The sequence below is a fragment of the Neopsephotus bourkii genome, unplaced genomic scaffold (genome assembly GCF_033783945.1).
Source record: "Neopsephotus bourkii isolate Nb327-2 ecotype Australia unplaced genomic scaffold, CSIRO-AGI_Nbou_v1 NB_234, whole genome shotgun sequence".
In the NCBI taxonomy this organism is placed as follows: Eukaryota; Metazoa; Chordata; class Aves; order Psittaciformes; family Psittacidae; genus Neopsephotus; species Neopsephotus bourkii.
In genome coordinates, this window is record NW_026900744.1 from 7,717,482 (window position 1) to 7,741,264 (window position 23,783).

General features: G+C 37.6%; 2 protein-coding genes across 2 annotated transcripts in view; one reads left to right on the top strand and one right to left on the bottom strand.

Moving 5' to 3' along the window:
- Positions 1-23,783, top strand: part of EBNA1BP2 (EBNA1 binding protein 2) — a 491,427-nt gene that overhangs the window by 445,177 nt on the left and 22,467 nt on the right. The gene's annotated exons all lie outside the window — the stretch shown is intronic.
- The window catches only part of PIGK (phosphatidylinositol glycan anchor biosynthesis class K), a 69,527-nt gene that overhangs the window by 18,063 nt on the left and 27,681 nt on the right, over positions 1-23,783 (bottom strand). The window contains exon 10 of the mRNA XM_061345102.1: positions 3,654-3,729. Within this exon, the coding sequence (XP_061201086.1) occupies positions 3,654-3,729 (76 nt within the window). The remainder of the gene's footprint in view (positions 1-3,653; positions 3,730-23,783) is intronic.

Sequence of the window (23,783 nt, forward strand, 5' to 3'; positions counted from 1 at the left end):
CAGCAAAGCTAATGGTGCTCACATGAGTTGCTCAACTAGCTTCTGGAAGAGAGAGACACATTCATTCAGCAGGGTTAGCATCATCTCCCAGTAACCTCCTGAGATTACAGAAGGCATTTTCCAATGACGCTTCTACGGATAGGCTACAGAAACACAATGGTTAAAAACCTCTACAAATCCAACAAGCTTAAGACCTACCTCCAAAAAGGAAACTCAATCTAATTTAATTAGAAATTATACCCAACACTCCCCCATGCATTCCCCTACATAAGAAAATACTCAAGAACTCTCAATTTTTAAGTAACTGTGCCCTGCAAGCCATGCCAAATTTAAGCAAATTCTGCAATTGCTACCACAGGCTGGAAGTCAGTTTCCTGAAATGCCATTCTGTTTTAACAGCACATCACTTTATCTGCTTAATATTTTACAATAGACACAAGCATGCAAGTTGATCATGATCTCAATTTGCTGTTTCATTTTGTTTTCAATTATAACAACATCAGGAGATCTGGCATTTATCCACTGAAATGTGCCTTTCATCAATAAAACATTCTTCAATCAGTAAGACACCTGTAACAATTTAAGTCCTTTCAATATCCTAAACCCCAGTTAGGCAAAATATGTTAACACATAGTGACATTCAGAGCACGAGCACTGGCACTGAAGTTAGGTACTTTTATTAAAATACCCTGCTGAACTGGAAGGCCAGAAATGAATACCCTTTATGATAAAGGAAAACAATCTTTTCCCCGTTCTTTCAACTGATCTCTTTCAACTAAAGACAAGTGCAGAATTAAAATAGTCTCTCCATCCTCCCCCCTTTTTGGGAGGGATTGTGTTTTTTGAAACACAAAACAGAAGGGCATTTTTGTTCATTAGTATAAAAGCTCTTAAAACACCAGAAATGAAGTACTGAAAAGAATGTCAGAAATCACATGTAAACACCCAAGGAAAATATGTAGACTTAGTGCTCAGAACACATTTACAGTGAAATTTGGATAGGATTAGCAGCCACACTGGCTAACAAATACAACTAAAACGTATTTTGGCATTATACTGATTTACGATGCCTGTCTACCACTGAAATTCTAATGTATATTTGTTCTTATTTCTGCTCATAGGTAAACAAAACATGGGTTAACATGACAGAAATCTTAATCTGATACAGAACCAACAACAAGGCCCACACTTAAACACAGTGATTATTTATTTCGATGGAGCATCATAATTTCACAAACAGTATTCACTGCCTTTACTCATATTTTCTTTTTTCTTAAAAGTAAAAAATATTTGATCTTATGAACTTAACACGGGCCTTGCACTCACTACACATCCCAATTGTCACAGGTCCCTCAGAAACAACACATTATAACATATGCTGGGCTAATTCACCAGGACACCGGTGCAGAGTATACTTAGCTGATTACAGCTCCTAAAGGCTTGAAAAGGGCATGTACATCATTCAAACCCAGGGCATGATGTCTGACTTCTTGACATGACAGCTAAACAATGAACATTTTATTCTACTTCTCTAAATCAGGGTTGTTTGCAGTTCTTTTGAGGTTGTTCTGCTGCTTTGAGCAGACCGTGGCTCTGTACTGCCAGTAAATCTGTTATAGTAAACAGGTAAGAGTACATAAAAAACAGGCTTTTGCCTTTCCACAGTGCAATATTCTATTGCAGTGTAACACACAGTAGCCAAATGAACCCTCTGTGGTTATTACCCACCTAATGTAGTAAAAATATTACTATGACATTTCGTCTGGTCGGCCATCTTAAAGGTTAATTCTGTTTCCTATTTGAGATTTTCCTCTAGGTGAGCCAATACGTGCACTTTCTATTTACTGATTCCAAACAACCCTCAAACTGTTTCATTGCTCACTCTCACTGTTAAGAACATATTGACTGGCTGCCTGCTCTGCTGTTTAATTCATTTATGCTGAGAGTCAGGCATGAAGACAGAATTTTAAATGTGACATTTGCAGGCTCTTGGGTCATTTGAAGCTCTGACAACACCAGGGAGTTCCTGACATACAAACTGGTCCTGATTTCCAGTCTTCCATGTTCTGAACACATCAGAGATTCTTCCCAGTGGTGCAGATTTCAGCCAGAAGTTTTTTAATCCCTTGTGCTTACATTTCACAGAAAAGACTTGTACACTTTAAAGTTTTAAAATAAAGCTTATGTTTCCTTTAAAGCAGAACCAGCACCGCCTGCAGTGTGAAACTCAAATGCTTAATAACATCCATGACAAAGGTATTCAGAAAGCTCTACAATAATAATTAATACTTAAAGGATATTGTAAGCAACTTTGACATTTGGTGGACTTTTATTTGTCCCTGTTGATCTTTAAGCATTCAAAACCAGCTCCATCTGAAACTACAGCTTTATCAGACATGGTCTATCTACCCTGACCAACACCAAGTCCCAGTTTTCAGGTTGGAAGTTTTCTTTATCTCAAGGCAGTGAGAATGGACTGCACCACTTTGCCTCCCATGATGAACTTTCATTATCTTCCCCAACTTACAAGTCAATTTTTCAGAGTACACCTGATTACCTGAAAGATATCACACTGTCAAAGTACCATTAAGAAAATGGTAAAGTGACCTTTTTCTTTTTTTTTTTTTTTTTGCAGTTGCTGGCTTTTTGGAGTTTTCTGGGTTTTTTTCTGACAGCAACAGAGTACATCTTTTTGCTTCCTTTAAAGCATCACCTACAGGAGAATTGCTAAGTCTCAACACATTTGTTCTGAAGTGTATCACAAATTTTACGTATGTTACTTGGCCATAAGTGTTTTCACAAAATAGGCAGAGCCCATTGTGGCTAATAGCAAAAAATGAGGTGGCCTGTGAACGCAGACCGGGCTTCTAACCTACCACACCTGGAACTTTGAGAAAAAGGCAAGAACAGAGCACAGAATCTTTCACACAGAAAAGATTTTTTCCTCCTCCTTGCCATAAATTAAGTCAAAGAGATAACCTATAATAAAAACTGTAGCCTTCTATTCAATCTCAGCTCAGATGTCCACATCACCCTAACTATCTTTAAGGTCCTTTCCAAACCTAACTAGTCTATGTTTTTAAATAAAGTTAAAATAATGTTTTTAAACAGTTAGAAGGCACAATCTAGGCAAAATCACAATCTCTGGGGTTTGGGGTTTTGGGTTTTTTTTTGCAAAACAAAACCAAAAAACCCTGTGGAAAGCAGAAAGGATGACACTGCTATAGTCAAAAATAGTGCTAATTCAGAATTGCATTAGGAGGGGAGACTGTTTTCCCTACTCAACTTGTCATGACAATCATTCCACCATAATGACTCTATACTTTGGTGCTTTTTCAGAAATGGGAATATGATTTAGGTCAAGATGCAAATTCAGAGAGATTAATGGATTTTTTTTTCCTATCAGTAGACAGCAATTTTAACAGCAACCTCTGAAGTGTTAACTATGTTATACAGCAAACATCTTTTCATTGCCATGTTCAGAATAAGACTTCTACAATCTAGCAGTTGTCAACTGAGCAACAGTATGTTGTTTTTACATACTTGCAGCATGAGGACATTGATTCTGTGTGACCTAGAAAAGCAGCTTAAGTATTACAGATGTTGTTTATTCTCAAAAACAAACAAAAAATATTGAAAATAAAAAGACATACCTGGTGTATTATCTGAGCTACAGGAAGCTGTTCAGCATATTTTAATGGTTCTGTTGTCAACTCATCCTTTGGAAGCCTGGGCAGAAATGGAAGTTAATGTGGAAGTTAGTACACTATTTACCAAGTTAAATTACTGAAATTTAAGAGTTTCATTTACACTACTGTTAAAAAATATAGTACCTGGGATAATATTTTGCTTAAGATGAAGAAAAAGTGTATTTTAAGACCTTAATTTCTTACAAAGTTAAGAGAAAGAAAAAAATTTTAGTAAATAGAAATGTGTGTAACTGTGGAGTTTTTCCTGACTGGTGCACATTAACCACAGATTTACCAGCAGAAACCTAAGAAAACTTATACATTTAGGTTTAGGTGAACAAAGTGCTGGTGAAAACTGGACTGAAATCCCCACACTAAAAAGCCTTATATATTTACTGAGCAGATTCAGCACTGTTAACAATACAAGCTCCTTCACTCAATCTTGCCAACATAATTCAAATATGACCAACTCAAAAAGTAAGAGGCATTCTTCACCATTTCCCATGTTTGCTGCAAGTACACATCAGCATTCGGCTGTAATAGAAGTTCAACACCACAAACATTTGTGCATTTGCCAGCACAGTAGCGTGTACTACTGGTTTCAAAAAGGCCAAAGAACCAGCGTGAACAGGAAGAGTAGAATACTTCACAAAGAAAAAGCATCATATCCCTTTAAACTCCAAATAAGCTGTAGTTGCAATTAAAAATTCAGAATCCATAAGCAGCCTCTTAGAAGAATATTTAAATGATAGTAAATTAATAGGAAAGCATGTTTTAAAACCTTCAAGCATACTGCTTTTATCTACTGAAACTACACAGCATGTACTACATTTGCTAAGTATCATTCGAGGTCTTCATCAGCCATTCCTCAATGTTTCAGCAGAGGTCTGAATATAGGAATTTGAGTAATAGGACAGGACATGAAGGACAGAAAAAGATTACTACGAAAACAAGGCCTTTCCCTAAAGCTGAAGAATTTCTTTCAGACAAAAACTGTGGCCAAGATATTATTTCCCACGTTCAAATTATTATCTCATACCCATTCTAGTCTAAAAATGATATACATTTGCTGGGCTAATTTACCTGCAGACCAGCTGTCAGGTAAGAGACAGAAACTACAGGCTTAGACAACACTGGGAGTCAACAGGCTATGGTAAAAGAAAGGACAATAAATGCACTTCTCTTCCATTTGTGAATTTCTGTCGTGGTCTGCAATGCTGTTAAGCTCCAAATAAAAGCCTAAATACCCAGAAATTTGCTATGAACAGAGTATGAAAGTCTTACTGTATAAGAAATTTAAAAGTGGAGAAAGAAATAAAGAAATATGGCAATAATTCAAAGATCATAGTGACAGCCCATCTAGAACCATTTAATGTGCTTAAGAAAAATTAAAAAAGCAAGCTCTGAACTACTGAAGCTGGTTTAGTGAAAGGGATTTTGGACTATTATGGCAATGATGAATTTGTACTTGCAGCATGAAATACACTGCTGAAGCCAGGACACCAACACAATCGTCAAAATTTACAGTGAGCTCAGCAACTCCACCGCAGTGTGCAGAAGGAACCTTTCCACTCGTTTCCTTTCTACTTTCTGCCATTTGCGGAGTACTGACTAGCAAACATACCACAGTCAGTGTGAATTTGAGATGACTTGTGTTCTACTGGGAGCCTGACAGCTGACACAAGACCTTGATTTATGGATAGCAGCTACATAAACCCATTTCCTAGCCACAGTTGTACATATGTAACCGCTGTACATAGAATAACATATTCATCAATTATCTTGAACACTTATCTCTTACAGATGGGAAAGACTGGAAAACCTGCGAATCTGTAAAGACTGCAAATCTGGAAAAAAGAAACCAGTATCTCAAATCCCAAAATTAAATCCTTGAAGCTGCAAGTAACAGCTAAAATTACTGTAAACTGAACGTCAGCAAGGAGAAAAAAAAAAAAGGACTTGTCTGTTCTATCAAGGACTTTGTACATTTGGCAATGTTTTCTGTCTAGACAGAGTCAGCATTCCCTTGCATATTCAAACACCCTCCTTGCCAAATGCAGGATAAAAGACCTTTCTTCAAATGTCAAAGGATTAAAAAAGATGGAGAAAATTACCAAGATAATTTTGAGCCTTAGGAAGCTTTACTAGAAAAATAGAGAGGGGAAAATAATATAAACATGCATTTTAAAGTAATTAGATTTAAATTGAAATTAGGCTGATAAAAGCCTTCAACATTAAGAAAGACTTTTTTATTTCTTTCTGATTTCCTTTCTGAAAAAATAAGTCAATTGAACTACACTATATTTTATATATACATTGTAAGATATAGATTACACAGGTACACATTATACTATATACACATACACATGTCTACATATATATACCCCCACAATAACATACATAAACACACGCACACAGGTAGTTTGGAAGAAAAGCTCTCAGCTGTTTCTCTCAAAATCTGAAATGCCATGAAGTTCTTGTATATATACTTAGTGACATACCAGCTGTCAAGTGTACAAACAGAGTTTTGATTCTTCTCTCCTGCAGATAAGCCTCCTCAAGCAGATGAGCACATATCTGTCTTTTATATGAACCTGCATAAATTAAAGCATGGGAGCTCAAAGCTCTTGATCAAAAAAAAAAAAAAAAGCTTACCAAATTTTACCCACCTATATTCTCTACCTGGAGCAAGTCATTACCTTGAGCAAGCAGGTTTAATAAAGCAGTGTATCAATAATCTTTCCAATTTTCCTATCAAGTGATGATACCTGTGACACAAATTGAGAGGTACCTTCCACTCCTCAGTTTTCAAGCACTTATTATAGTCCGTTTGGAAAAAGCTTTGAAGTGCTTCAAAATGTCCAGCATGCTAGGTTCTACCTGTGTAACAATGTCAGTTAGTCACAGCACTTTCAGTACTCATTTTAGCAGATACAAGCAGTATAAACTCCTCTGAAGGGAATTATTATTATGAGGCTCCATAGATCCCATTTTCATTTCTCAGAGCAAGCACCAGTTTACTGATCTAAATATTTGTGTAACAGGTGTAAGACAACTTCCTCTACATGTCTTTTTGCTTCTTCTATTTTGCCAACAAAACCTGTTGTACAGTCATTCCTTCTAATAAAGGTGAAAACTGGACAATGCAACAAGAAATTGCTATCCTATAAGCAGCACAGAGGATAAAACACTGCATATGAAAGGAAGCAACATCAATCCTGAAAGTTCTAAACCAGGAGTAAACTCAAGATTTGTCTGTCCCAAGGAAAGGCCAGAAACAGCTTCTGGAGCCTTAAATCGCCTGCAAGTGGGCATAGAGATCATATTTTGAATAGTCTTTTCAATAAGAACAGAGACAGCTCACTGCCAGTAAGATAAGCAACGTGACATATATCACAACTACATGGCTGAATTCTCTGTCCCAAAGTGAGGGCTGCATCCAAAACTGGGTACTCACAGCATATGTTATCCCCATATCTTATGCACAAACATTGTCCAGGACAGCACTGGCTGGCATGAGCCAAAATAGTATCAGGGACCATAATAACAATTAAACATCATACATGCCTGCAAGTCAGTCTGACTATCTAATTTACAAGGACAGAAGCAGCCTCATATTCTGTCTTGATTGGTTAGCTTGTTCAGTTTTGCAAGTGGATCAAAGAAAAGCCACAAAGGCTTTTGTCAACCAAGGATAAGGAAATTTGCCAAAAAAACAATACTTCATTTTACATGAGCCCTAAGCTCATAGCACACTAACACTGGGCCTCCATGAATGGCAGGATTACCTGCAAAAGGCAATCCTCTTCTAGAAAGTGTAAGGGACACTGAAGGCCATGACAGGAGAGGAAAAAAAGGTCAACACAGAAGAGGATGTTCTACTTCGTCCTCTCTTGCAGGGTGGAGTAAGAGAACAGGTCAGGAGAAAGATCACCTCCATTATAATCATCCTGACTTTGCCTCTTCCTTTCATTCAAGAATGCAAGTAAATTGATTACTACTCTCCTCCCACAGATAATCTCCAGATGCCTGGGGTGTATTCTGTTCTGCTCAAATCCAGCTATGTGCAGAAAAAAAAGCCCATAAATACAAAATAAACGAAAAAATCTCAGTTGATGAAATTTATGCTCAAATCACATGAGCAATTTGAGGTTATAATTTCACAAAATTAACTGGCCTCACTGCTTAGTTCTTTGATATTTGACACTTGAACCTTTATAAAATTAAAGCCTAATTTGTTGTAATACACATTTCTTTGTATGTGTAATTCCTTTCAAAACAATTATAGTACAAAAACAAAAGTCATTTTTCATGAATTAATTTCCCAGTAAGAAACGGTCCTTTCTGTCTCAATTGAGCATGACAGCAGAGTGCTGCCAACAGTGCCAAAGCAAGCTAACACAGCAGAGTATCAGCATATACAGCATCACGCCTGACAGCTGGTAACGCAAAGCATAAGGAGATCCTGATTTTCAGGGAGAAGACTGGAAAGAAATATAAAATCAGAAGAGAAGTGGGAAGCACTAAGAGACAGCAGAAGAGGAGGATCTTGAAAATTCAATTTAAAAGTTATTTTTATACTGCCACTGTGACTGCTCTTAGATGAAGGAAAGTAAGCATGAAGCAAACTGCGGAAAGTGAATCTAAATCCAGTAAAATGTGTCAAGATATTTAGTGAAAAATCTTATTTGTTATTTATATTTGCATGCTTGCTCTTATGGGAAAAATCCTGAGCGCATCAACGTGTGCTAAAGTAAAATATATCTCTAGCATCAAGAGGTGGCATATTTTGCCACAAGTGTTAACGCAGCCTACGGTCTGCTACACAGAATAGCTGCAGTGGCTTTAGGGCAGAGTTATATTTTATCTCATGCAAGCATTACAAAAATACAGGGAAAAAAAAGAGCAACATGTGATCACTAACTGGTTTGCTCAAGGCAGAAATAGGGTGTTAACACACTTTGAGAGAGAAAAGTCTAGGTAACAGGACAAGCCATAAAACCTAGTTCTCTGGGTAAATACACACATTTGCTAATTATATAAGGCAACAGGACTAAGGCCAGTATTTCTTCCTTCCTACACAATCTCTACATTTGATGGTTTGGACAGTTCACACATTCTTTCATGCGTATGACCCATGCACAGGTAATACTGCACCTCTTTGAAGCTATTGTTCCTTTATGGTAAGTCCTAATGTATAATCACCTCTCTTGGAAACTACATGTAATCACTGAAATCAAAGTCAAGAGTGTGGATAGGGTAAAGAAGCGGATATGAGAGACAAAAATGCATTATGGAAAAAGGTGTTTGAGGATTACCTTCTTTATTTGCTGTAGATGTACACAACTCATACTGCTCCTAAAGCACAGCCTGGTTTGTTTAACACGTAACCTCTAAATAGTATGAACAAAACACTGAAATGGACTGTCCCACTTCTAGAAGTGGCTTGAAAGCAGAAGCACTGCAATGGATTGGACAGTCAGTATGTAACTGAAGGATGCAAGTAACACAGCACTGGCCTAAATCAGACACCCCAGACAGAAAGATTTAAATTATTAACCAACATCTGTATATAGTGCTGATAGCTTTATTGACTATAAATACAAGAACACACACGCATCTGGCAATAAAAACAAAACAAAATACCAGAGCTTTATACACCACATCACAAAAAGTTATTAGGTTTCCTATTAAAGAGAGGCTGAAATGAGCTATGTCGGGTTTGAGTGAATAGTTTTTAAAATTGGCCATTGAAAAATTTATCTACCATATCCATACTATAGAAGATTAAGAATTAGACCTTGGATTAATGCCAGGTACTTGATCTATCTGCTAAATCCTGACTTTACACATGTACACATATTAAAGAATAGGGTATGTTTAAACAACAGAAGCATTAATACACGGAAAATGCCAGTGCTTGAAAATGAGATCATGGTTAACTTTGCTCTTCCCCAGAAAATGTGCTAATCAATCATTTTTTATTATCTTTTTAAGGGAATGCAAGATTTGCTTAGAATCTTATTTACCACATGGATTCTCACAAAGAGAAGACACAAACACTCAAGAGCATAATCACTCTGGGAAATTTCTTACAACATCTCCTTCATGGCACCAGTTTCTTCAGTTAAGGGGTAAAACCAAGTCTTTTGGTTACTTAAGAAAGCATTCAATGTACACTTTGTTACTGCAGCCTTTGCTCAGGTGACTGTGGGTGTTCCCCTCTAAAACCTGATATACCTAATAATGCAACCAACTTTATTCACTATCATAGTACTGAGCTTTGGTAGGCTGGACAGCTGGCAGCTTACCTTGGGAGACCTTGGAGGACACTAACAGAATGCTAATGTGCATCTTTTGCAGTTCACTGCTGTGGAGTCTGAAAGTCATGACTTTGAATGGGTAAAACATTACTTAAAGACGAGGAGAAGAGGAGCTATGTCTACAGTGCAAATATGCGTGCATTTCACATGTACAGCCAAGCACACCAAGATTCTCTGGTCCGCCAATGCTGTGACCTCCACTTAATGATGGTTGCAGAACCTAATGCAGCAAGTGGTGCACTATGAAAGACAGCTTGATAAGAAGACTGCACAAAAATGCACATAATAGGAGGTAAAGTAAAAAATATAAATTTAAGGCAAAAATTAAAAACTAAATCAATGTTAGACACAATCAGATTTATTACTATATGAAAAAGTAAGCTACTGACTTACACTTAAAAGAAAACATATTTTATTCCTGTCTGCTGGCCTTTATAAACAGAGAGATATTGCTGTAGAATAAAGCAGCGAAGTGTCTTATGATTTAGAAAATACGTTTTGTAATTTGTTCACTTCTTTTCAAACAAATGTGAAAGATTTTGAACCAAACAAGTTGTACAGACTTATTTCTGGAGTTTACCTTCAGTCTCTTAATGCACAATGATTTCTGCTGGACCTGATCACAAACAGGCCTGCTGGTGTTCCCAGAATCTTGCCAGACACATTGAGTTATAATCTGTTGCTCAGAAACTGGATAAAACTAGAGGGTAACAAATGTTTCCTCTGCTTTTCTGTGATCCACAAGTAATTTCTTATCTAAAGAATTTTGTGTGATTAACATTTGTCAAGCCACGTATTTTTAACCATCCCAAGATCCTAAAAAGAGGTGATAGAAATTTTAACACAGGGTGACCAGTATTGTGTCTTTGCTCTTTTCTAGCAATGACTTTTGTCAAAATATGTGTAACTGCTGAAGGGACTCTCTGTTCTTCCTGCTTCTATTTTTATAGTTAGGCAAGACACAGGAAAGAAATTTAAAAGAACACTAGCTTAAGTAAGCAGAACTGACTTTGTTACTACTGGAAAACACATGACCTGTATGGCTTCATTTTGTTATCTCCAATATTCCACATTTTAGGTAAATTAGAAAATCTCTTTTGAATTAAACTTCAACATGATGATGCTGCTGAAGCACAAAATGCTAATCAAAAAATGGAGATAAAAAGACTAGCTAAGTCTCCCCTCTATCAGTGAAAATCACCATTTAAGTCCACAGCTAAAAGTAGGTACTCATTGCTCAATGTTAATCTATTCCCACAGGTTTGGGGCAAAAAAAAAAAAAAAAAAGAACAAGTGTCTCCATTAAAAATCCCAAACTCAGGGCACGTTCAGCATGGGACAAGGCCAGCAACATCAGAGGAGCCTTTACTAATGGTCCAAACCAGTCAGAAAAAAACACTGCCACCTAGACTGAACTAGCAAATGTTCAATGTAGTTTGAAGTGGCTATGTGCTCTATCTAGTAACTGTGGCTGCAAATTTCCTCCTTGGACCCTATTCTTCCTAATTGCATGGGAAATGTTTAAAAGAGTGGTTAAAAACCCCACAGGTTGTTACTGCTTTATGACTAGTAGTTTGTGATTGAATTTCACAGAAAGACCAAACCCTCCCCTGCCATCACATCACACATGCAGTTTAAACAGTACTACCAGTACCTGCTGGAATTATATTTTTAGATGGATAAAGCAAGCTTGTTCATTTTTCATAACTGAAAGTTTATCAGCAGTCCCTAATCTTTATGTAGAGCAATTCAACACCACCTACCAGTGCACAAATAGCCAGAGAAAACAGCAGGAAGGTGTTTTTAAAACAAAGAATTAACATGGAATTGTGCCAGGATAGCACTTTTATTCAGTGGCCACACACAGTCTTTATAGCAAAGTTCATAGTTTGTTTAATACCGCCGTTCCTTCCTGCATATGTTCAAATTAAACAATGTACTTGCATTTGTTTATATTGTTACACTCTTCAACAAGCACCTTCTAAAAACCCTGGAATACACACATTTTAAGTTCCAGGGTTTCTACACCTACTCGATATCTTTCTATTTTTTCAGTTCATGAGTCACGTAATGTACCATCCAGCTATAATTCCTCATGAGACTGTATAGTTCAGTGTAAGAATCTGTCTAAGCAGCAGTGACAATGCCTGTTCTTCAGACCTTCTATCTTACCTCCCCATTTCAAGCTTCCTACTTCACTTCTTTGCCCCTGACTCCAATTAATCAATGTAGCTAACTACACAGAAATAAAGAAGTGCTGTTTCTAAAGGGCTTTCAGAGATTATCCAGTTTAACCTCCCAACACTAGATCAGGTCAGCAATGGCTCTGTCTAGCTACCTCTTCAAAACCTCCACAATCTCCCTGCCAACATCCTTTCAGTGCTACTTTACCCTCTTTGCAAAACCACTTCTAATGTACAACCTGAACCTCCCAAGCCACAACCTATAGCAAATGCCCTTGTCACCAAAAGAAGAGTTTACCTTAACCATCTCCATGACAAACAGTTCCAGCCTACATTTCCTCTCTTTTCAAGACTAAGCAAGCCCAGATCTCTCAACCACCTCTCACAGGTTGTGTGCCTAGGCTCTGACCATCTTAGAAACCCCTCTCTCCTATCTCAGCATCTTTCTTGAAGGGGAAGGCCAAAGCCAGGCTTTGCATTTCAGGTGGGGCTTTACCAGCATCAAAGAGAAATAATAGCAATATTGCTCAATCTGCTAGTCATATTACTCCTCATGTTGCTAAGGAGGCAGCTTGTCTTATCGACGATGACAGCACTCTGCTGGTTCATATTCAACCTGGTGTCCACCACCACCAGATCCTTTACAGCAAAGCTGCTAATCAGCCTGTCAGCTTCCAGCCCCTACTGAAATGAAAGTATTGAGAAAACACACTAACTGAACTTCTTTCTACAAGTTTATAAAAGACCATATATTGGTACCAATAATAGACCCAGCTTTTCTGGAAAGAAACACGCTATACCCTCAGCACTCAGAAAACTAATCATAAAAATTACACTTCTGGGCTTTTGCAAAATGGCTTACTGTGCATTCAAGTCTCCCCTGAACACCTGATGTTGCATTTTATCTTTTTGAATACAACACGATCAGTAACACATTTGCATAAATCTGACAACTAAGATACACCAAGAACTGCAAAACACTATACCACAAAACAACCAACTGCTTTCCCTTATTTCACCAGTACTGTTCCTCTCTGTAGCCAACCCTAAGAGTCCTAAGAGCAACCACAGCAGGCAGAACAGGTAGCATTCCAGTCAGATAGCAGTAAATGCTTTAGATCTCCTGTCACTACATGTATCTAGGTAGCATTATATTGCTAAGTGTGTTAGGAGGACATTTCTTCACAGAAAGCTGCACAAAATGTATGCAGCTCTTGAAGTTTTTATCAGTCTTATCCTCTGGACCATGATTTTCTGTTATTTATAGATTACTTGTGCACTTTCTTGTCTGTATTCTGGTTTTGTCTGCTCTTGTTAATGGCAGATGAAACCTCAAGTTCAAACACACTCAGCCAGATTATACTCTCTGAGGCCAAGGTACTGCAGTTTACTGAGTTTGCTGATGTTGAACAATGAAACTCTTAATGCTTGACCCTGTAAAACAATCATCCTTTTTCTTCATACTGGTATTTTATAGTTTGCCTTTTTGTTCTCATTTTATAGTATTAGGACCAAAAAGGACTCATCTCCTGTCCACCACAGACCACTGCATGCCCTATGTTAAATTCAGGGACTTTACAATCATCACAGCCTTTAAGCCTGAATGATTTCAGTGATCAGCTCCCAGGAAAAAAAGCACTGGCAGCAAGTCATGCTTTGCCTGGGTCAAGTATATGGCACACCACTTGCCAAGCTTCCAACAGGCATACAATCAGGAATTATCCTGCCTATCCACGCAAGCCACTAGGTCTGAGGTCTGTGGGACAGAGAGAGGCACACCATCTCCTTCCACCTAATTCTATGCCACCTAATTCTTTAATATCTGCCAGCTATACCTGTACAAGACATGTGGATTTGCAAGTTATTCCTGGTTCCTAAAACAAAAAGTTGGCTGGACTAGCCAGATTTCTAATGGTCCAAGATGATTTCTCATCCAAATACTTGACACAAGATCTGGCATCTCAGACACTTACCAAGTCCAGATTTACGATTATTTCACTCTCTTCTTGCTGGGAAGGGACAGATGCAGTAGCTCAGAGCATGCCACTATCTATCAGCTCCCTTCCCTGCAGTCGACAAGGGACAAGGCTAAAGTAGGAACAGAAGCAGCTCTGAGGTCTATGGGCATGTCCCTCCCCATCTTTGCTCCTCAGTTACCTTAAATTCTCTGTAGTGTTTTGTCTTACTGCAAGGGTAAAGAGGTAAAACCATTTAACATGGAAAAGGTTTTTCACAGAAGTTTCAGGTTATTTCCTTACCTATATTGATACAAATTCTACACCATCTTAATTATCAACATGGTAAACACTAAGCAATGTTTAAGCAATCAAAGATCTTTTTCATAATATAATAAAGCAAAAGCTACTTCTATGAAATGTTAAGTTCCTGAAAAATAAAGCACATTTTTCAAGAACACCTATATGGGTTGGACCTGGCCCACAGTAAAAATAATTTATGAATTAGTAGAATTATTCTGCTAACAAAAATGTCTAACAGTGACTAATACTAAATATTTTTGAAAATAGGACTTTGACTTTTAAAATTCAACCTTCAGTATTCAGTCAGAACATGCCCAAACTTAACCTGACCATGACATTCTAAGACTGTCTTATGGCAGTATATACATTAAATGGGTTGATCTGGTTTTACGTTCAAAAACAACACACAAAAAATATTGACTGTTTTGTCAGAGGATTATTCATGGGTTTGTTTTGTTTGTTTTGCTTGGAGCTTTTTTTTTAACAAATATAAAGGTTTACATAAAAATTATCTGCAAATTTAACTAAGATAGAAGCCCTAGTATTAGTAACCTAATCTCAGTCTTTATCTCATTCCAGCGGTAGGTTCTTCCATTATTTAAAAGCAATTTGTTGCAAATGTTTCCAATCTACAAAACATTTTACCAGTCAATCTGAATGTTAAGTACACATTATCAGTAGATACCACCAGCAAGAGACTGCATAAAGCAGAAAACATCACAATGGCAATCTGTCACTCAGCTTTTAGAACTTCAGGCTCTCAATACACCTTACACAAAAGAGCAAAATCCCCAGTGCTGCTAAGGTCCTTCACAACCCTATATATAAATATGCACCTGTGTATACACATATACATAAAACACAACTATGAAACCAAGGCAAGAATTAAGTTTCTTGGTTTGTTTAGTACAGATAATGAGGCCAGATTTCTCTCTTGCTACCTGCATATGGAATAACTAACAGTTATAGAAACAGTGGAAGAATTCCAACTGCACTGTAATATGCTCAAGAAAAAGATTCAAAGTGAAGGAAACAGAAAAACATGTAATAGCCAAAAGACTACTTCTTTCTACACAATTTTGCATGGCACATATTATCATATACATGAAGTCTGGTGAAGAGTTTACATTCTGCCCTGAACCTTCTAACTCCATATTTTAAATGTTTTGTGGAAAACAAACTTAATTTCTAAATCATAGAATAGTTAGGGTTGGAAAGGACTTGGAAGATCATCTAGTTCCAATCCCCCTGCCATGAGCAGGGACACCTCACACTGAACCATGTCACCCAAGGCTTTGTCCAGCCTGGCCTTGAACACTGCCAGGGATGGAGCATTCACAACTTCCCTGGGCAACCCATTTCAGTGCCTCACCACCCTCACAGTAAAGAACTTCTTCCTTATATCCAATATAAACTTCCCCTGTTTAAGTTTTAACCCATTACCCCTTGTCCTATCACTACAGTCCCTAATGAAGAGTCCCTCCCCAGCATTCCTATAGCTCCCCTTCAGATACTTGAAGACTTCTATGAGGTCTCCACACAGCCTTCTCTTCTCCAGGCTGAACAGTCCCAACTTTCTCAGCCTGTCTTCATACGGGAGGTGCTCCAGACCCCTGACCATTCTCGTGGCCCTCCTCTGAACCTGTTTCAACAGTTCCATGTCCTTTTTATGTTGAGGACACCAGAACTGCACACAATACTCCAAGTGAGGTCTCACAAGAGCAAAGGGACAGGATCACCTCCTTCGACCTGCTGGTCACACTCCTTTTGATGCAGTCCAGGATACGGCTGGCTTTCTGGGCTGCAAGCACACACTGAAGCCGGCTCATGTTCATTTTCTCATTGACCAGCACCCCGAAGTCCTTCTCCGCAGGGCTGCTCTGAATCTCTTCTCTGCCCAACCTGTAGCTGTGTCTGGGATTGCTCTGACCCAGCTGTAGGACCTTGCACTTGGCATGGTTAAACTTCATGAGGTTGGCATCAGCCCACCTCACAAGCGTGTCAAGGTCCCTCTGTATGGCATTCCTTCCCTCCAGCGTATCAACCGAACCACACAGCTTGGTGTCATCGGCAAACTTGCTGAGGGCGCACTCATTCCCACTGTCCATGTCACCGACAAAGATGTTGATCAAGATCGGTCCCAACACCGACCCCTGAGGGACACCACTCATTACAGGTCTCCAGCTGGACACTGAGCCGTTTACCACAACTCTTTGCATGCAGACATCCAGACAGTTCTTTATCCACTGAGTGGTCCATCTATCAAATTGATGTCTCTCCAATTTAGAGACAAGGAAATCATCCATTTTCTCTCCTGTTTTCATGAATTTTCAACATTCTGTCACCAAAATTGTTAGAGTACTTTGAATGTAAGCACCATGGCAGCAGAGATTTATCTATCTTTCAGGTATATTTATTGCTTAGCTACAGTGGATCTTCATTCATGAGTGGGACTCCCACACACCACAAGTATTAACAGCTAAAACAATAGGCACCAATTTTTTTTTCAGCAGGAATACAAAAGTATTTCAATATACACACTATAAAGCCCTTCTAAATACACCACCTACTCTGATTTTGGAGTTAACGATAACCAGAAGTGTATAATGGCCATCAAGTATTCCAGACCTCTACCCAAGGAAACTAAGAAAAAATAATAAAAAAATTATTTCGTCATTTAAAGTCTAATAGCTCTGCAACAATTTTTCTATGGCTACCCTATTGAGGCTAACAAAATCTTATTATAAAACTCTGAGTATGTGTTGACTATTTGTAGCTAGCATATGCATTCTTTATGGCTGCTGGTCAATTGAGATTTCATGGGCACAGGGTTTTTATACTTTAATGTTTTGCTACCTTATTTCCAAAAACCCATCAAAGCAAACAAACAAAACCAAAAAACTGTTCCTGCTGTATTTATCAAGACTAGGATGAACATGGTAAATGCACCCATTCCCACCAATGAATACATGAGTCACTTTGAAATAAAGAATTTCCATTTCAGTAAACATACTGCACTGTAAAGTACTGAACTTTCACTAAAGAGCTGCTTAGTGACTGCAGTTATTGTCTTATTACAGAGTCCTGGAATGAAACATGGTAACATTCATTGAGAGAGGAATACCTGAAAGACACGTATACTGGGGGAAACAGCAATAAGATGTAGTATCTCAAGCTGACTGCTAAGCAGCTGACTACATTTTCCCTGCAGCACTCGCCCTTTAGCCCAGGCAGGGGTTTCCTCAGTATCACGAGCAGAGCCATGGTACCATCACCTTCCCAGAGGAGTTGGCAGCCTGAGGTCCACTGAGCAGCCAGACAAACTCTGGTAAAATATGATTTACGACAATAAAATGATGGTGTTCATGGCTCTCCATAACTGGAAGACTCCAGGAATTTCTACTTATCTCAAGAATTTGGGGGGTTTTGTTATTTAAATATTTTTGCTGCTGATCTCATGGCTTTAAAAAGTCATTAACCAACAACCAGCCAGTCCATCTTTAGTAAAAAACACCATTACAAAAGAGGTCCTTTCAGTGTCAGGGAGAAGAAGAAGCAATAGAAAAAATAGGTAAAACATGAGCTGTTGAAAGATTATCTAGTCTGAATTCAAGACAATGCTATAGCCAGTGCTACACAGACTGACAATGTTAAACTATAATCACCTCCAGGAGCACAAGGAAGGAGCATTTCCAGGTTTAGGTTTTATTTTGTGGTTTTCTGGTTGGTTTGTTCGGGGTTTTTTTAAAACAAAACATGATAGAACCATTGACATACTAAATTAACCCTTCCGGACCAACTGCATACATTATATTTCAAAAATTATTTTCTACTGGAACCTTATTCACTCCATTCAGGACAGTAAACTGATAGTACACTATTGTAACTTACTGTTTGAAATCTAGTTTTCTTATAATTAGTTTTGATTGTATGTACACAATAGTGCTGTAAAGGTAAGCAAATCCGAAGTGAAACTGGCAGAGGATAAACAGTCACAAAAGAGATCCTGACAGAGAATTCTCCAAGCAGACGTTAAGTCTGAAAATGCCTCAGTAAGCCCCCCCGAAGGATATTATTTCACAGGAGCCACTTTTGATGGTGCAGCAAAACACAGTGGAAGTCCTCTGCTACCTCCTCTGTAAGCCACCACCCCAGCTATACATACAGTATAATGACATCAGCCTATACTATAAGAAAGGCAGATAACACGTGTCTAAGCCAAAATCGTAACACACTTTTTTCTTGTATGTGCAAACAGCAGTCTAGGACAGTTAAGTGTTAAATTTTAATAACTATTGTACATATTAGCAAATAAAAAAACCCTAAGACTGAATATCTCAATTTAGTTAAAGACACTCTTTCCCAAAATTTATTCATCTGGAGAGAAGTATTTTGCAAAGTGATCTATTGGCTTGCACCACCTAGTGGGATTTAGTTTAATCTGCCAAAACAGTCAAGAGCTCAGTTCTGTTCTCACCTCATGACATACCACATTTTCTTACAACACGCTTAATATTTCAAGCCTGCATGACCCACTAACAGCACTACACTTCTCATTTCCACACATCTATAAAATCATAGCTTTAAAAAAAAATAACGATAGGGAACAGTAACTATTTTTCTTATATTAAGTTCTGCAGTAACTTCATAGAGATGCCATAGTAAACTGTTTCCCAATACAACATTTCTGAGCTTCTACTTTGCAGTACATGTCAACAGTATTTCTTCAGAGCATACCATAAATAATCTCAACAGTCCTAACAGAGTTGTTATGTGATAGCAAGGCTGCACACGGAGATTTGAAAGATTTCCACAGGACTTTAGGATCACACCCCTGGCAGAGAAAGGCACACAGCACAAAGGGCTCTGTCTGCAGGTAAAAGGGCTCCTCAGGGAGCTACAACCATGAGTGATAAAGTCCAACTGCAGCAGGAACAAGCCCCTATGCTGTTTTTGCAATAGCTGTTCCACTCCCGTTGGTGTTTATTAGCTTACTGCTTTATAACGCAGTTCCCCAGGACAAAACTACTATGGGAAGTCCAGCTGCACTGGAAAAGTTCTTTTCTCAGGTCAACCCACAACCTGTAACAGACAATAATTCATTAAATATGCCATTTAGGACTTGATTTAAACACTGAACTGATCCAGAATACATTTTTCTCACAGTTATTCCTATGGAAAAATTTACATACTGTAGTTAAGAAGTCTGCTGCATTTAATCTGGAGCAGAAATCATGCTATACAGAAACTATAGAATGTTTTTTAGATGGAGGCAATTAAATAAACAACAGTTCAGTGCCAAAGTGGAGATCTCCCGCCTGAAGTTTCCAGAGTAGGGTTCTTGAGCATCACATAAATTCACACCACCTTTTTCTCAATATTTGTTATTTCATGATTTCAGTGTAAACAGTTTTAATTCTCACTTTAATATAGACATGTAATTTGTAACTCGTGTGATATCAAAAGAGAAAAAAATACTAAGCCCATTTTACAGTAAGGAACTTATCACATATATTTCATTTGGATTCTCAGGAAGACTGGGGAATAATGTAAAGCTTTTTATCCTTCTACGAGAGAACATTTTCATTTCACAATGGTTTATGAAATCTGTTTATTCAGAAACAAAGCCTATTTTTTTCTGAAGGAACAGACAAGTAACTGTACTGACACGTATCCAAAGCTGCAGGCTACAGGACTGTCTAGGACAGTTAAGTACAATCTACTCCTAAATGACAGAATCATATCCTAACAACATTGGAGTGTAACTGCTGCAACCACACAGACACCAACACAGTCCTCTGAAGAGAAGGCAAGAAGTGAGTCAGACTGGATTTTAAAGATGAGATAGAGTGGTTTTTGTTTCCTGTCTTGTACTCAAACTTTCAGGTTGTTTCAATACTCATACAAAGTGCTCTTTCAGGATAGACCATTAAACTGCATTTTTCATTGTTTTCTTCTTTGCTTAAGGTCCCAACATGGGCATTTTGCTTCATGAGGACAAAGATTAAACTTAAGGCTTAGCAGATGCTTAGTAGAAAATAAATTATGCTTGCAATTTTATCCCATGTACATTTGATGCTCACCCACATAAAATCCAATTCTGCACAGCTACGAAGCAACATACAGGCAAAACACTAGACTTCATAACCAGTATCAACTCACTGAAGAACACTGACTCCATTCAATTAAAATAAAATAAAATAAAAAATAACACAAATTAAAAATAATAATAAATAAAGAGACCAAAAAAGTATCAAAGCTCAGCCTTTAATCAGTGATAGCAGAACACAGGTTCAGATACAAAGGCACAGGCAACTAACTGCACACATTATTTTACATAAACCTGGTACGTATGGGCAACTTGCACCGCTAAACTTACCAACACTGCTCTTTCTTGAAGTTCTGATGTCCAAGAACTGTAAAGCTGCCTTTATTGCTCCTCAACTGAAGGGAGCGCTACACAGTCATTTGACCCAACGTGCCAGTCCACAAAGAACTCACAGTATTCCCAATGTGGGACCATGTTTGTATTAGGGAGACTTTTGATTGTGTTTATACAGCTAATGGAACAGGCTGTGAAAATGCCATCAAACAGGTTAAGACTACAGTTACTTCAGAAAACTGTCTGCAGAGAAAAAAAAAATAAGGAAAAAAAAACAACCTAACTTCATCAAACTTTCACCCATTTTTCACCAAATTCATGTGTCTCTTTAAAAGGGTCTAATGGACTCAACACTAAAACTTCTTTATTAATAGTGGTCTTCATATTTTTATTTCAAAGATAAACTGCTGCTTATCAGGGATCTCTAAGTGATAAAAGCTGAGTATTAATTATATTTGCCTTAAAATGTCATTTTTATTCTTAAAGCTCTATGAAATGGCCCTCGTTTTTCTGTTACATGTCTCCTCATTTTACTTAGCTTCTCTCTAAAGCACTGGTGGTTGCTATGGCAACTTTGGCTTTCTTCCCCACTGTTCATGCAGGTTTTCATCAAACCCAATGACTTTTTTTAATCTTATCTGCTCTATAACAATAGTTCCTTGACTAAGGTGTTCTATACTGTACCAGATGAGAATCCTGGTGTTTCATAGTAGTAAGTAGAAAAATGACAACTTGTACTAAATTCTGGAAACTAGCAATTGAAGCAGGAGTTTTAGGGGGTTTGTTTATTTGGGTTTTAAATGTCTGAGTACCTTTCTTTCTTTTAATCTGAATATTATTCAGTTAAAACATACTTATTAACATGCCAGTACATGTAAGGTAGAGCAACTTTTAAATCAGTAATGCCAAAGGAACAAAAGACACAACTAAACAAAATGAGAACTGAGTTAATTTCTGCACTACACTGTAGATTAACATTAGATCAAACCTCCCTGTCATAGACCAGAAATACTTCTGGTCACTTCAATAAAATATTTCTTAGGATTAGCACATAGTCTGTTACCAAGTTGGTCTATAACCTACAGGAAACAAGCTCCATATGCCAACAAACAGATGAAGCATGTGCAAAGGCTTGACTCATTTCCAAACACTCTGCATTAAGATTCTATTTTAAATCTATTTTTCCAAGAATACTGAAGTTTAGGGCTAAATTATTCAATGCAGATTTGTTCCTGATGTTTTGATTTTCCTTGAATTAATGCAAAGGAGATGCTCACTTGGTGTTTTCCACAAGATAATGTCATCTTTTTCTGCTCTGGACAGGAAGCTCCTCTCAAGGGTACTTACCACCTTACTCACATAAAGTATCTCAGACACAGGGATTCAGTCAGACTGAGCTGACTACAAACAATTACACAAAATTCATCAAACACACAGGACTGATCACTAAATCCATAAATCCACACCAAGTTATAGCAACAAACAGATTACCTACTTCACTCACAAAATAAAGACCAAAAGTAGCATTCCTGGACTAAATTTCTACTTGAACACTGTTACCTGGCTCTGGCCCCTAACTTTACTCTGCAATGTCTATAGGCAGGGCTGTGCTGGAGAGTTTGGTCCAGTTCAGTAGAGCTGGCTGTTGAAATAACCTCAGGTAAAATTAATTCAACTTTAATACTGTCATCCTCTTAAGCAGTATCAGTAATGTCAGCAAAAAATGAAAGGCTTTACGAACTAAGAAAACTACTATTTTGTAGAATTCAACCCTGAGAAAAATTTTGCATTACTTTGTTTAGGGATGGGTTGCATTCAATATTCATTTGCCTCAACAATAATAATTCACTTCTTTGTCATATATCATCGATATGGAAATTTTCCTTGCTTTCAGGTTTTATAACCAGAAAATCATTATGGTTTTTGACTTTGGTAGACTACTAGCATGTATATTGCTGTTATTTCTGGCTGTACTGATTTCCTCCTCCCCTATTAGCTTTTTTTTTTTCCCCAACTCAGTATAAAAAGAAGCATACCTAAAAATTACTCTTTTATTTTACAAGGACAATTACCAATGAAAATAAATAATGTACAATTTGCTTCATTTCATTGATTTTGTTTCTTTTCAAATTTATGGTGAAGTTAGATGTATTATACAATTACTCTTTTGTGCCATTCTGATTACATTTAGCAAAATAATCTGATTACTAGATGAGCACAGGAGGCACAAAATGAATTAACACATTAATTATTCCCTGTTTCAATTCGTATTACACTAGCTTTACTGAGTCTTCAGTCTGTTACCATGTGCAGGTTGCATATTCATCTGGCACATTCAAAGATGGAGGGATTTCCTCAGTAGGTAGGATCTCCATTCTAATGATATCTATATCAACCATAGTTTCTACAGCTTTGTCTTATGCTCACAGCCAGATACAGGCAACAGCTGCACAGGGATTAGGTCTGTTCCACAGATGCATTTTATGATACAATCATTGACACGTAAAATTAACTCCCCTCCCTCTTTTCTTTTTTTTTCCCAGTCTCAATGTGTCTTGTAAAGAACTTCATTTTACATCCAGAGAAAGTAGAAAGAAACAGTTAGAAACCATTAAGAAACAATTATCTATGATATCTAAAAATACAACTAAGTACCTCATGGGTGATGCACTACCATAAATAAATTCCATGTCCCACTACTAATTGCTACTATCCTAAGGCATCTCTTGCACCTACTATTACCAACCATAAAACTCACATATGTGTACACAGAATTCTATAGAGATGATAATCTTTTAAGAACTGCATTATAATTTTAAATGCTTTATATTTACTATTAGCTGAATTTAAGAACAATCATAATTTGGCTCATAATTACCAAATGACTCATGTATACTTTCTCACAGTGTTAAAGAAATAAGTACATTTGCAGAAAACCTTGAAAGTGC